At 44.5% G+C, this 16,127-nt stretch overlaps 1 protein-coding gene across 3 annotated transcripts in view; it reads left to right on the forward strand.

Annotated features, from left to right (window-relative positions):
• Positions 1-16,127, forward strand: part of LOC120048266 (nuclear factor of activated T-cells, cytoplasmic 3-like) — a 98,450-nt gene that overhangs the window by 23,342 nt on the left and 58,981 nt on the right. For all 3 annotated transcript variants that reach the window (XM_038994129.1, XM_038994113.1, XM_038994122.1), the window contains exon 3: positions 8,381-8,543. In XM_038994129.1, the coding sequence (XP_038850057.1) occupies positions 8,381-8,543 (163 nt within the window). The remainder of the gene's footprint in view (positions 1-8,380; positions 8,544-16,127) is intronic.

Here is a 16,127-nt window from a genome sequence, read left to right on the forward strand (position 1 = left end):
CCACTGTTGGATGTAGTGAGTGCTGTGACTGTGGGGTGATCTCTCCTGTCTGCTGTAGAAGAAGGTCCTGGAAGTGTCTCCGCTAGGGTTGTCACCATGATACCAGTATTGCGATACTCAGAAGTATCGTGGCAAGGAAACAAAAAATGAAGCAGACATAATTTCTTATGACATAACAGTCCTATAGTAGAAAATAAAACCTTTTTTTAAACAACCATAGAGTTTTTAGTCTGCTTCCTGTTTTTGTTTTTTTTACCAAGGAAAATGTGGTATCGTAGTACTGGTATCATGACAACCCTAGTCTCCAGTCAGAGAAGCTGTGTCTGGGAGGTGTTCTGCTGAACAGATGGTCCTGGCGTCTGTCTGCTGGGTGGCTGTCAGTGTTCAGTGGCTGGTGGTGGAGGAAACAGAGGCATGGCATGGGGCGGGGGGCTCCGAGTCTGAGCCTCAGACAGACTGGGGAGCCCTCCCCCCGAATCCCTCCCAGTCCCTCCCTATATCTTGATCCCAGATTTGTTTGCTGTATAGACAATGGGCATGAAAATGACCATTGTAGTTGGCTATACTGCACAAAGAGATATGTAACCAGGCTAGTCCATCCCACCTCAGGGCTAACTATAGACATACATATTCACATACCGGTATTCAGGTTGATATGACATTTAGTGGGGCTAAGAAAGGCTTTATGGCTCAGCACACGCATACTCAGGCTGACTGGATCTCGTTCAGGCAAATTAGAAATAAGTGCACTCAGGCTATCCGGAAGGCCAAAGTTAGTTACTTTAAGGAGCAGTTCTCTCGGTTAAAGACTTGGAGAATAAACCCTCCTCACAGCTGCCCATGTCCCTTAATGTTGATGTGGTTGTTACTGACAAGGCGCACATGGCTGAGCTCTTTAATCACCACTTAAGTCATGATTCCTATTTGACTCATGCGTCCTCATCTCCCACCTCTTCTAATGCGACTAGCCCCGATGCTCCTCCCTCTTTCCCCTGCCCCGTTACAAAGTTTCTCCCTGCAGGCGGACACGGAGTCTGAGGTGCTATAGGAGCTCCTTAAACTGGACCCCAAAAAAACATCTGGGTCCGATGGTTTAGACACTTTCTTCTTTAAGGTTGCTGCCCCTATCATCACCAAGCCTATCTCTGACCTTTTTAACCTGTACTCTCTGGGGAGGTTCCCATTGCTTGGAAGGCAGCCAAGGTGTGTCCTTTATTTAACTTCTCTAGGGTACGTGAGACGGTAGCGTCCCACCTCTTCAACAGCCAGTGAAACTGCAGGGCGCCAAATTCAAATACAGAAATACTCATTATAAAAATTCAGAAAACAAAACATATTTTACATAGGTTTAAAGATGAACTTCTTGTGAATCCAACCACGGTGTCAGATTAAAAAAATGCTTTACGGCGAAAGCATACCTTACGATTATTTGAGAACATAGCCCAGCAGACAAATCATTACAAACAGTAACCAGCCAAATAGAAGAGTTACACAAGTCAGAAATAGAGATAAAATGAATCCCTTACCTTTGATGAACTTCATATGGTTGCACTCAGCAGACATTCATTTACTCAATAAATGTTCCTTTTGTTCGATAAAGTCTCTTTATATCCAAAAACCTCCGTTTTGTTCACGCGTTTTCTTCAGTAATTCACAGGCTCAAACGCAGTCAAAACAGACAGACAAAAAAATCAAAATTGTATCCGTAAAGTTCATAGAAACATGTCAAACAATGTTTATATTCAATCCTCAGGTTGTTTTTAGCCTAAATAATCGATAATATTTCAACCGGACAATAACGTCGTCAATATAAAAGGTAAACAAGAAAGGTACTCTCGGTCGTGCGCATGAAAAAGCTCTGTGACACTTTAGGGTCCACTCATTCCGACTGCTCTTACTTCCTCATTTTTCAGAATATAAGCCTGAAACAATTTCTAAAGACTGTTGACATCTAGTGGAAGGCATAGGAACTGCAATTTGAGTCCTAAGTCAATAGATACTGTAATGGCATTGAATAGAAAACTACAAAACAAAAACAAAAACGACGGCCGATTTCAAGTTTTCATAACAATCGGAAATCGGTATTTTTTTTATTTTTTTTTATTTTTACACCTCTATTTAATCTTTATTTAACTAGGCAAGTCAGTTAAGAACACATTCTTATTTTCAATGACGGCCTAGGAACGTTCTGCCTCGTTTAGGGGCAGAACGACAGATTTTTAACCTTGTCAGCTCGGGGGATTCAATCTTGCATTGATTACATTGCACTCCACGAGGAGCCTGCCTGTTAGCGAATGCAGTAAGCTAAGGTAAGTTGCTAGCGAGCATTAAACTTATCTTATAAAAAACAATCAATCAATGACTGTCAGGATTTCCTGCATATAGAAATTAAAGTTTTTGTTTTCAACATTCATCACAGGTAACTTAAACTCTATTTTTATTCAAACAGTTGAGAGTATTTGTCTCCTAAGCAGACTCTTCAGTATCATTGTCACTTAAGAGCTGTGTGCGTGTGTGTGTATTTATGTATTATATTAAGTTAAAATAAAAGTGTTCATTGTTCATTCAGTATTGTTGCAATTGTCATTACAAAAATGTGTGTGTATTATATATATATATATCTTTTTTTTTAAATAAATCGGCCAATTAATCGGTATCGGCTTTTTTTGTCCTCCAATAATCGGTATCGGCATTGAAAAATCATAATCGGTCGACCTCTAGTTGCTACCATGCTGTGTTGTTGTCTTAGGTCTCTCTTTATGTAGTGTTGTGTTGCTGCCATGCTGTGTTGTTGTCTTAGGTCTCTCTTTATGTAGTGCCGTGTTGCTACCATGCTGTGTTGTTGTCTTAGGTCTCTCTTTATGTAGTGTTGTGTTGCTACCATGCTGTGTTGTTGTCTTAGGTGTCTCTTTATGTAGTGTTGTGTTGCTACCATGCTATGTTGTTGTGTTAGGTCTCTCTTTATGTAGTGTTGTGTTGCTACCATGCTGTGTTGTCTCAGGTCTCTCTTTATGTAGTGTTGTCTCTCTTGTCGTGATGTGTGTTTTGTTGTTTTTTATTTTTTTGTTACTTATTTTTTATCTTAATCCCAGCCCCCGTCCCCGCAGGAGGCCTTTTGCCTTTTGGTAGGCCGTCATTGTAAATAAGAGTTTGTTCTTAACTGACTTTCCTAGTTAAATAAAAGTTAAGTAAAGAATGAGAGATGTACAGGGGAGCGGCTGTAGGCCGAAGGTGGTGACTGGTAGCACCAGACTGGGAGCCCCAGAGCCCCGCCGTACGGAGCAGCATACCCTAGAAAGGTTACGCTAATCCAGGCTCCGACCTCTGCTCCAACCCGCTCCCTCCACACGCCACAACGCTCAGGTTTCCTAGCTACCAAACCCCTCTTGTGTTACTGTGGCCGCTGGCCAGGGAAAACATACACTTCCGGTGTTATGTCGGTAGCATTGGAGGGTACGAGACAAGCCACTGTTACACCCACCTTTGTTTTTAGGCCTTAAACCTTTAGAGACGGTTTCCCAGACCTAGATTAAGATTACTTCTGGACTACAAAGCCTGCTCATTGGAGAATTCTTATTCAAAGGGCTTCGAAGTCCAGGAATAGACTTGATCTGGGTCTGCGAAGCCTACATTTTTATTTAGAATAGTTGTGACTCGTGCAGTACATCTTTATAGCATGCAATGTGATCATATTCATGGGGGCTTTCCTCTGCCATGTGCTGTGGGGGAATCTAGGCTACCAGGACAGGCTATCCTATAGCCTACTTTGATAAAAAATCTCATGGGAACAGATGCCAGTGGTACAATACCCCTCTTTGACCACAATGTTAGAGACACGTGCTTCTATTTTTCTTCAAATGTTATTCTTTCCTCTGGACAACAGTTTATTCAGTGAACCGGCTCCAAAGAAATCCAGCCACCACATTTCTCCCATTTAGCCTTACTGATGGTGTCCGGAGTCAGCCAGCTGCCCAGCTTCTGATGGAGGCATGGAGTATAGGGAAAAACTGACTGACTCATGTTTTGCTACTCTGTTGAGTTCTTTTTGAGTTCCCTGGCCTTTAGCAAGTTAACATTGATTTTATTTGGTGTCTGTGGTCTGCATGCTGTGTGAGGGCTGAGTGGAGGGCATTTCTGTGTGGCATGTTTGTCTGGCATAGCATGGCCTGTTGAAAGCACAATTTTAGTTTTGTCACGACCTGACGGGGCACATAAAGAAACAGTAGACAATGGTTAGTGACTTTCTTTGACTAGGTTAGGCTAGCCTTCGTGGTTAGGCTAGTTACTGTAGAGAGAGGCATAATGTGGTGTAAATGTCTGCCTGCTAGGACAGCTTACAGTGGTGTGTATCATTCCTCTTACTCATAGACCATGGACGCACACACACCCACACACGTTTAATTTCTCCCCATTTGTACTGCACAGTGCTGTGTTAGAGCAAACTGTGTCTCCCTGTAACTGTTAACAGACCAGGAACCCCTGTATCATGCTGTATGGAACACATACTGAGAGCTCCTGAACTGGCTCAATGTAGCCAAGTCTTTATAACTGGCTCAATGTAGCCACGTCTTTATAACTGGCTCAATGTAGCCAAGTCTTTATAACTGGCTCAATGTAGCCAAGTCTTTATAACTGGCTCAATGTAGCCACATCTTTATAACTGGCTCAATGTAGCCACATCTTTATAACTGGCTCAATGTAGCCACGTCTTTATAACTGGCTCAATGTAGCCAAGTCTTTATAACTGTCTCAATGTAGCCCCGTCTTTATAACTGGCTCAATGTAGCCACGTCTTTATAACTGGCTCAATGTAGCCACGTCTTTATAACTGGCTCAATGTAGCCAAATCTTTATAACTGGCTCAATGTAGCCAAGTCTTTATAACTGGCTCAATGTAGCCAAGTCTTTATAACTGGCTCAATGTAGCCAAGTCTTTATAACTGGCTCAATGTAGCCCCGTCTTTATAACTGGCTCAATGTAGCCACGTCTTTATAACTGGCTCAATGTAGCCAAGTCTTTATAACTGGCTCAATGTAGCCAAGTCTTTATAACTGGCTCAATGTAGCCAAGTCTTTATAAATGGCTCAATGTAGCCACGTCTTTATAAATGGCTCAATGTAGCCAAATCTTTATAACTGGCTCAATGTAGCCAAGTCTTTATAACTGGCTCAATGTAGCCCCGTCTTTATAACTGGCTCAATGTAGCCACGTCTTTATAACTGGCTCAATGTAGCCACGTCTTTATAACTGGCTCAATGTAGCCACGTCTTTATAACTGGCTCAATGTAGCCACGTCTTTATAACTGGCTCAATGTAGCCAAGTCTTTATAACTGGCTCAATGTAGCCAAGTCTTTATAACTGGCTCAATGTAGCCAAGTCTTTATAACTGGCTCAATGTAGCCAAGTCTTTATAACTGGCTCAATGTAGCCAAGTCTTTATAACTGGCTCAATGTAGCCACGTCTTTATAACTGGCTCAATGTAGCCAAATCTTTATAACTGGCTCAATGTAGCCACGTCTTTATAACTGGCTCAATGTAGCCACGTCTTTATAACTGGCTCAATGTAGCCAAATCTTTATAACTGGCTCAATGTAGCCAAGTCTTTATAACTGGCTCAATGTAGCCACGTCTTTATAACTGGCTCAATGTAGCCACGTCTTTATAACTGGCTCAATGTAGCCACGTCTTTATAACTGGCTCAATGTAGCCACGTCTTTATAACTGGCTCAATGTAGCCACGTCTTTATAACTGGCTCAATGTAGCCACGTCTTTATAACTGGCTCAATGTAGCCACGTCTTTATAACTGGCTCAATGTAGCCACGTCTTTATAACTGGCTCAATGTAGCCACGTCTTTATAACTGGCTCAATGTAGCCACGTCTTTATAACTGGCTCAATGTAGCCACGTCTTTATAACTGGCTCAATGTAGCCACGTCTTTATAACTGGCTCAATGTAGCCACGTCTTTATAACTGGCTCAATGTAGCCACGTCTTTATAACTGGCTCAATGTAGCCACGTCTTTATAACTGGCTCAATGTAGCCACGTCTTTATAACTGGCTCAATGTAGCCACGTCTTTATAACTGGCTCAATGTAGCCACGTCTTTATAACTGGCTCAATGTAGCCACGTCTTTATAACTGGCTCAATGTAGCCACGTCTTTATAACTGGCTCAATGTAGCCACGTCTTTATAACTGGCTCAATGTAGCCACGTCTTTATAACTGGCTCAATGTAGCCACGTCTTTATAACTGGCTCAATGTAGCCACGTCTTTATAACTGGCTCAATGTAGCCACGTCTTTATAACTGGCTCAATGTAGCCAAGTCTTTATAACTGGCTCAATGTAGCCCCGTCTTTATAACTGGCTCAATGTAGCCCCGTCTTTATAACTGGCTCAATGTAGCCACGTCTTTATAACTGGCTCAATGTAGCCACGTCTTTATAACTGGCTCAATGTAGCCACGTCTTTATAACTGGCTCAATGTAGCCACGTCTTTATAACTGGCTCAATGTAGCCCCGTCTTTATAACTGGCTCAATGTAGCCAAGTCTTTATAACTGGCTCAATGTAGCCACGTCTTTATAACTGGCTCAATGTAGCCACGTCTTTATAACTGGCTCAATGTAGCCACGTCTTTATAACTGGCTCAATGTAGCCACGTCTTTATAACTGGCTCAATGTAGCCACGTCTTTATAACTGGCTCAATGTAGCCACGTCTTTATAACTGGCTCAATGTAGCCACGTCTTTATAACTGGCTCAATGTAGCCAAGTCTTTATAACTGGCTCAATGTAGCCAAGTCTTTATAACTGGCTCAATGTAGCCACGTCTTTATAACTGGCTCAATGTAGCCACGTCTTTATAACTGGCTCAATGTAGCCACGTCTTTATAACTGGCTCAATGTAGCCAAGTCTTTATAACTGGCTCAATGTAGCCACGTCTTTATAACTGGCTCAATGTAGCCACGTCTTTATAACTGGCTCAATGTAGCCACGTCTTTATAACTGGCTCAATGTAGCCACGTCTTTATAACTGGCTCAATGTAGCCAAGTCTTTATAACTGGCTCAATGTAGCCACGTCTTTATAACTGGCTCAATGTAGCCACGTCTTTATAACTGGCTCAATGTAGCCAAGTCTTTATAACTGGCTCAATGTAGCCCCGTCTTTATAACTGGCTCAATGTAGCCCCGTCTTTTTTATGAAGATTCAGTGTGTAGGCTAGTAGATTATGAATTACTAACATCCTAAATAGTTTTGACAATAATTTACCTAAATAGGTTTTTAGAACATTATTTCTCTGTAGGTTCTAGGTCAATAGAGCCATAGACCAGCCAAGCTACCCAGAGACCCACTGAGAGAGACAGTTTGTCTGTGTGGATGGGCACAGATGGAATGTTTATTTTTGAGTGCAGCTGTTCAAATATGATTGTGCCCTACATAGATAAAAACATACAGAGGGAAAACCCCCATCAGCCTGCAGCCTCTCCTGTGACACAGCCTCATCCATACTACAGTGCTGAACAACACAACCATACTCTCCATCCATCTATATACCGTTTATAGTGTAAAACCCCTTCATGATTCACTGCTAGTTACAGTCCCTGCATGACCTATTACAAGTGTGATTATTCCAGTATGGTTAGCCTGATGTTGGTGGGAATTCCTATGATTCACTGTCTGACTGATGGGGTTGAACACAGCCATTTAGACACTGTACTCTGTGTGTCACTCAGACCTAGTGTAGGCCTAGTGTGATCCTCCACAATGTTTCCAGAGGTCATGATTCAGCACAGCCTGTTGTGCTCTCACTTCTTTATATTACCATACATAATGTGTCATTGCATTGGTTCTTCTATGTACTTATTCTCTTTGATTAAGGGCAGTCAAACCTACATTCCAGTAGCATATTTATGTTAAAAGCACAACTTATTTTCCCTGACCAAATACAATATCGATAGTTGAGTGGTTCTCTATACTAAAATTGACTCATCTTACAAGTAAATGCTCTTAGTTCTCAGAATAGGACATGTGGGTGTGCTGGCCTGGCAGTAGTTTGTAAACAGAGCTACTGTACTGTGCTGCCAAGGCAGGTTTGAATGAATCCAGCCGGCTTAACTAGCTCTAACCTGCCCCTGCTAGCTAATATGTTAGACCTACATATCTGATTTATAGAGCCTTTTTGTTATCCATAGGATGATTATGTAGTCACAGCGGCTCACAGGTAATGTCTTCCCCAAAGACAAGAAATGCTAGGTGATATAGGCTATATCTATGTGTTATCCATAGATCACCTAGGTAATGCCTAGGTGATCTATATCTTGTTATCTAAACCATCAGTACCCTTATTGTCTATGTATCGGTCTGTCCCCAGGACCTCCTCCCTGCCCCCCCTGGACTGGCCCCTGCCCCACCTGTTTGGCCAGTACGAGCTGAAGGTTGAGGTGCACCCCAAGGCCCACCACCGAGCACACTACGAGACGGAGGGAAGCAGAGGGGCGATCAAAGCTGCATCAGGTGGTCACCCTGTTGTCAAGGTAAGACCATATAGCTTATTGTAGTCTTTCCCCTAGATTGTTTTCCAGACAGGGCTCAAAGGCCCCTGGCATCAACATTGTTAAAGCGGGTGGACCTTCCTCACTAATTCACTGGCCTAGTACATGGTCAGTGAATAACCCATAGAAATCAGAATAACCAAAACATTCAGTTATTACCAGCTGGTGTAACCAACCTTACCTAATAACTGGCAAAACACAGGTCAAATGGCTCTTTAGGTCATAGTATACATAAGCCTACAAACATTTACAATAGCAAAATCACAATAATCACAAGAATGGCTTCAGATCAAAGTCTACTTTGAAACCGAAGGGAGCAAGGGTCTTTAAATTAAAGATCCATGCAGCCTCTCATTTTAACAATAAATTGTCGAGGTCACCCCCTCTTCTAGGGAGGGTGACATGTTCGATGCCAATATAACGTAAGGACAAAATCGAGTGGTTTGTTTCCAAAAAGTGGGCCGCAAGTGGGTAAGTCGAGTTTTTGCACCAAATGGTGCTACGATATGCCGAGATTCGTACTTTTAATTTGCGCTTTGTTTTACCCACATAATTGTAGGATAAATAACTGCCTTAGTGGAGCACGTGATAACACCTTTGAGTGCGTAAGGTAAACCTTTCTGAATCTAACCTATACCACCAGGGAAACTATCACCTTAGTCATGTAACCATGATGTCGGTGTAGCAACCTGGACGCAGGAAGTAGAACTTAAGAAACTCTGATGTAAACTACAAGAGGTAGTGCAGCTCAGTTCAGTTCTGGAGGTGACCTGCATCTATACTGACAGTGACAGTCTGGAAAAGGGTTCCCGAGTGGTGCAGCGGTCTAAGACACTGCATCTCAATGCAAGAGGCGTCCCTGCAGTACCTGGTTCGAATCCAGGCTGCATCACATCCGGCCGTGATTGGGAGTCCCAAAGGGCGGCGCACAATTGGCCCAGCGTCGCCTGTGTTTGGCTGGGGTAGGCCGTCATTGTAAATAAGAATTTGTTCTTAACAGACTAGCCTAGTTAAATAAAGGTTACATTTACAACAACAAAAATAAAAATTTGATTGATAGACCGCCCGTGCCTTGTAGAATCAGGACTGTCACAACATGTAGTACCTCAACTGTCAATTTATACAGCCGTCTAGGTTACGGCAGCCAATGCTAGTGAATTAAAGTATTATGTGTAAGTATTACCAAACAATAACCGCCCCACCCCTCCCTCTGTACAGGTAGAAAGGGTGAGCTGCTGCAGCAGGCACGCCAAGCAGGGCAGGGTACATCATCGCAGTCACCGTGACCGAAGCCCAATTAGTTTGTCTGTCATGTGATACCCCAGAGACTGAGGCAGAGTGAGCCTCAGCCTTACTACTGTACCAGACCTGGGTTCAAATAGTATTTGAAATATTTCTGTTACTTAACTTGTGCTTGATTGAGCTTGACTAGAGCAGTGAATCCAATAATAATATATGCCATTTAGCAGACGGTTTTATCCAAAGTGACTTACAGTCATGCATGCATACATGGTCCCGTGAATTGAACCCACTACCCTGGCATTACAAGTGCCATGCTCTACCAACTGAGCTACAAAGGACAAGTTCCAAAGGTCCAAACCCTGTCCAACTACAACTCCACTCCAGGCAGGCTCAAGAAAAGGATCCCAAGTATTTTGAAAGGTTTTGAATACTATTTGATCTGAGGTCTGTTACAGTACCTATGTAGTGCCACATTCCTGACCCAGGGCTCCCGTTCTGTTATCCAGCTGACAAACAGAGCAGAGCCAGGCAGCGGGTGAATATTTTATGCTCAGGGGACAGGGATCCATTGTGTGGTGACTGAAGCGGGGCGGACGGCATCATGGGCCATGACCAGTGGTGTGTAACCCAACAATGCTCCGGCTTGGAGTGTGTGTTTGCATAACCCAACAATAACCCTGCTTATAAGAGCCAGGAGGTGGCTTGTCATTCCAGTCCACTCCCTCAGGATCATCTTTTAGTTGGGGTTTTAATGGAACTATACACTGGTAACCACAGTAACCCCAATGTAATACTCTTCTAATTGAAGTGACCTTTAAGAATGTGGACCAGAGGAAGACCACAGTTTGGTGTACAGAACCGCTCATTTCTTTAATTTTTCAGTGGGGTTGTCATCATTGGTTATTTTGATGCAAATGTTGTTGACCATTTGTTCCATACAGCATAGTTTCTTAAAAACTATGCCAACTCTCATCTCAGGGCGAGTTATACAGACTGGGTCCTGTTCCTCCATCAGTCAGAGCTAATGCTGAACCATTTCAACTGCAACCTCTCATTCTACCCCACCATGTGTGACGATGCATAATTTAGTTTTCAAAATGTTGAACCCGTACGAGCATTGGCTGTGTTTGCCCTCATTCCCAGTCCAGAAGGGAGCTATTTGTGTGTGTGTGTGTGTGTGTTATGGGTCACCAGACCAGTGTAACACTAGGAACATGTGATGATGGATGATATCATCTCTGGTCAGGCAGGTCTAGTGGTGTTGTCCTTGTTTACTAAACAGAACTTCCTCATTGTTTCTCTGTTGACACTCTGTTTCCCACTGTGGGACCAAGAGGCTGTCCTGTTATATTGACACTCTGTTTCATGTCCCCTTTAACACTGTAGGACCAAGAGGCTGTCCTATCATATTTGTTTTCACAGAAACACTGTTGTTTTGGTTACAACCTAAACACCTGCCTTACTGATACAGGCCCAAGACACAATGTGCTGCTAGACTATTTACAGAAAGTCTCAGGTAAGAAGTGCTGATCTTGGACCAGGTCCCCACCGGTCGAGAAAATCATATTCATTATGAATTCTTTATGTAAAAGACAAAACTGATCCTATATCAGCAGTTGTACTCTGAGTGAATATGCAGTAGGCCCTGGTGAATAAGGGTCAGTCACTAGGCTAACAACAGACTGACTAACAGCCTTTTCCCTCCAGGTGTTGGTCTGTAACTAAGCCTATAGTCCCTAGCCGTAGGAGGACATTGGTCCCTCAGTGTCTCCAGTGTGTCACTGCATCCTTCTGCTCTGATGGCGCCAGTCTTCCTGTGGGGTCCACTGACTCAGGTGTTGGGACTCGTGATGTCATCAACTGACGCCATGACTGCCATCTGGCCGTGGTGTGGGCAGCTTCCTTTTGTGACTGTTGTGTTTGTTTTCTATATCAAGACACACACACACACTCTCTCACACACACACACACACATACACCCCCCCCCCCCCCCCCCCCCCCCAGATCAAGGAGCTCCTATGTCAACAGAAAAACAAGAGCATGCCACTGGGTAGAGGTCCATGGTAGAGCCCGAGCCCTACCCATGCCCACGACGTGCAGGCTCTACCCTACCCATGCCCACGACATTCAGGCTCTACTCTACCCATGCCCACAACATTCAGGCTCTACTCTACCCATGCCCACGACGTTCAGGCTCTACCCTACCCATGTCCACAACATTCAGGCTCTACCCTACCCATGCCCATGACGTTCAGGCTCTACCCTACCCATGCCCACGACATTCAGGCTCTACCCTACCCATGTCCATCACGTTCAGGCTCTACCCTACCCATGTCCAAGACATTCAGGCTCTACCCTACCCATGTCCACGACATTCAGGCTCTACCCTACCCATGCCCACGACATTCAGGCTCTACCCTACCCATGTCCATCACGTTCAGGCTCTACCCTACCCATGTCCACGACATTCAGGCTCTACCCTACCCATGCCCACGACGTTCAGGCTCTACCCTACCCATGTCCACGACATTCAGGCTCTACCCTACCCATGCCCATGACGTTCAGGCCTAGCTTGGGCTGCTCATGAGACGTGGTAGAGCTGTTAGCTAGCAACGTTTCGTCACTCTAAACTCCTACCAAAACTTAAGGAATATTATTATTTTCATTGAAATAATCTATCCTGTTGACTTGGACAATGTTCTGGTTTTATATTTTATAAGAAGTTCTGACACCATGTTATGATGGTAAGATATGACTGTACAGAGACACTGCACAGCAGAGCAGGAGGGAGCCCGGGCCGTACCCTGGTTGATGAGAAAGCAGGCCTTAACCTGAAGTACACTGCTCAAAAAAATAAAGGGAACACTTAAACAACACAATGTAACTCCAAGTCAATCACACTTCTGTGAAATCAAACTGTCCACTTAGGAAGCAACACTGATTGACAATAAATTTCACATGCTGTTGTGCAAATGGAATAGACAAAAGGTGGAAATTATAGGCAATTAGCAAGACACCCCCAATAAAGGAGTGGTTCTGCAGGTGGTGACCACAGACCACTTCTCAGTTCCTATGCTTCCTGGCTGATGTTTTGGTCACTTTTGAATGCTGGCGGTGCTTTCACTCTAGTGGTAGCATGAGACGGAGTCTACAACCCACACAAGTGGCTCAGGTAGTACAGCTCATCCAGGATGGCACATCAATGCGAGCTGTGGCAAGAAGGTTTGCTGTGTCTGTCAGCGTAGTGTCCAGAGCACGGAGGCGCTACCAGGAGACAGGCCAGTACATCAGGAGACGTGGAGGAGGCCGTAGGAGGGCAACAACCCAGCAGCAGGACCGCTACCTCCGCCTTTGTGCAAGGAGGAGCAGGTGGAGCACTGCCAGAGCCCTGCAAAATGACCTCCAGCAGGCCACAAATGTGCATGTGTCTGCTCAAACGGTCAGAAACAGACTCCATGAGGGTGGTATGAGGGCCCGACGTCCACAGGTGGGGGTTGTGCTTACAGCCCAACACCGTGCAGGACGTTTGGCATTTGCCAGAGAACACCAAGATTGGCAAATTCGCCACTGGCGCCCTGTGCTCTTCACAGATGAAAGCAGGTTCACACTAAGCACGTGACAGACGTGACAGAGTCTGGAGACGCCGTGGAGAACGTTCTGCTGCCTGCAACATCCTCCAGCATGACCGATTTGGCGGTGGGTCAGTCATGGTGTGGGGTGGCATTTCTTTGGGGGCCGCACAGCCCTCCATGTGCTCGCCAGAGGTAGCCTGACTGCCATTAGGTACCGAGATGAGATCCTCAGACCCCTTGTGAGACCATATGCTGGTGCGGTTGGCCCTGGGTTCCTCCTAATGCAAGACAATGCTAGACCTCATGTGGCTGGAGTGTGTCAGCAGTTCCTGCAAGAGGAAGGCATTGATGCTATGGACTGGCCCGCCCGTTCCCCAGACCTGAATCCAATTGAGCACATCTGGGACATCATGTCTCGCTCCATCCACCAACGCCACGTTGCACCACAGACTGTCCAGGAGTTGGCGGATGATTTAGTCCAGGTCTGGGAGGAGATCCCTCAGGAGACCATCCGCCACCTCATCAGGAGCATGCCCAGGCGTTGTAGGGAGGTCATACAGGCACGTGGAGGCCACACACACTACTGAGCCTCATTTTGACTTGTTTTAAGGACATTACATCAAAGTTGGATCAGCCTGAAGTGTGGTTTTCCACTTTAATTTTGAGTGTGACTCCAAATCCAGACCTCCATGGGTTGATAAATTTGATTTCCATTGATATTTTTGTGTGATTTTGTTGTCAGCACATTCAACTATGTAAAGAAAAAAGTATTTAATAAGAATATTTCATTCATTCAGATCTAGGATGTGTTATTTTAGTGTTCCCTTTATTTTTTTGAGCAGTGTATAATGTTGGGGCCCTTCAGACTCGGGTCGAGTATCAGAGCTACTGTAGGTAGCTGTAGCGCAGGGGAGGGGCAGTGGTGTAGTGGATGGTAAAAACAGTTTACTCACCTTTTGCGGAAAAATGCATTGAAAGTACAGGAAGCGTGACTTTTTTCACTGCGACCGGTGATCAGAGTTAACCCAACCTATTTTTTTTACCACTACAGGAGCAGGACAGGCGGTGGGTGTGCGGACATGGGCATGTAGGTGTGTGCGTACGTGTCTCCCCCTCAGCCAATCAGTCTACATTATTCATGCTACAGTATCTGCTTTATGCTAATTTTACCAGTCCTGTTCCTGAAGCACTTCCTGGCTTGTCTCCCTATCATCTCTCTATTTGTCTAGACTCTCTGTGACCGAGCCCTGTTTATATGGCAGAAGTCAGCCAGGCTTTGTCTGTTGTTTTCTCTTATCACAGTGGGCCACAGATGCAGTTATAATGGTCGAGGTTGTGTGCCTGAGGCGGGAAGCTGTTAAAATATCCTGGTCCTCCCACCACCTGAAAGGGAAGGATGGACTTGTCTCTGTTTTCTGTTACTGTTATGATTCATGCTTTTACTGCCGTATGTTGACTTGTTGCAAACCAACGTAGAAGAAAGGCAGCTTTAAAGCATGCCTCTATATAGGACGTGTACTTCACTGATAATGCTGCTCACCTAGTTTGAGCTACAGGGATTTGTTTGCTTGGGGGGCCTCATCTTAAATTATTGGTTTTTATTTCATCCCCCATATTGTTTAGTAGATTTGAAAGGTCGCTAGCTACAGGGTCTCCTTCCCATAACCCCAAGGGTCACCAGGTTATCAGGCAGGGCAGCGTCATTTACATGAGAGGAACATGCAAGACTAACTGATCTTATCCACACTGTGATCAAACGGCCACCGAACTGTTCCCTTGGGCTTACATGCACATACATATCCTACAATAGGTTAATGAGTAGTATAAGGGAAAGTCAAAAATGTAAAATCTCCTCAGTCCGTGTCTCCCCCCCCAAAATAAACCATAGAGTGCAACAGAAAGAAAGCCACGGGTCTGCATGTCATAACAGTCATCTTCTAACTAAATCCTACAGTAGCCAGACAAACAAAAGCAAAACAATGTGACACTGTTTACATGGCACTGTTTGGACAGAGGTGATTCATACCACTGTGTTCTGTGTGGAATGCTGCTTATTCCAGTGGATACCACGCTAGGCTATGCTATGCTAAGCTGTTCTAATGTAAACATAGCCTGGGTTACGCTAGGCTAGGCTAAGCTAGGGCTTCTCCTCTGAGGCTAGCCAAACTGCTGGGCAGGCAGACCATAATTGTCAGGCACACCTGTTGCTAGGAGATAGGTAATTCCAAAGCCTCTGGCTTAACAATCCATGTGCGTATTTAACCAGCCTAATTGTGTGCTTGCTGTTTCGACACAAAGAAAAGGAGATCCACAGTGTTACACAGTTGGGCCATGGATACACACACACACACACACACACACACACACACACACACACACACACACACACACACACACACACACACACACACACACACACACACACACACACACACACACACACACAGGTGTAGAATTTAGCGTGAAATGCTTAGTTACAAGCCCTTAACTAACAATGCAGTTCATGAAGACTTAAGAAAATATTTACTAAATACACTAAAGTAAGAAATAATAAGTAACTCAATAAAATAACAATAATGAGGCTATATACAGGGAGTACTGGTACCGAGTCAGTGTGCGGGGGTACAGGTTAGAGGTAACTTGTACATGTAGGTAGGGGTAAAGTGACTATGCATAGATAATAAACAGCAAGTAGCAGCAGTGTAAAAACAATGGGGGGGTGTCAATGCAAATATTCCGGGTGGCCATCTGA

The sequence above is a fragment of the Salvelinus namaycush genome, chromosome 1 (assembly GCF_016432855.1).
Source record: "Salvelinus namaycush isolate Seneca chromosome 1, SaNama_1.0, whole genome shotgun sequence".
In the NCBI taxonomy this organism is placed as follows: Eukaryota; Metazoa; Chordata; class Actinopteri; order Salmoniformes; family Salmonidae; genus Salvelinus; species Salvelinus namaycush.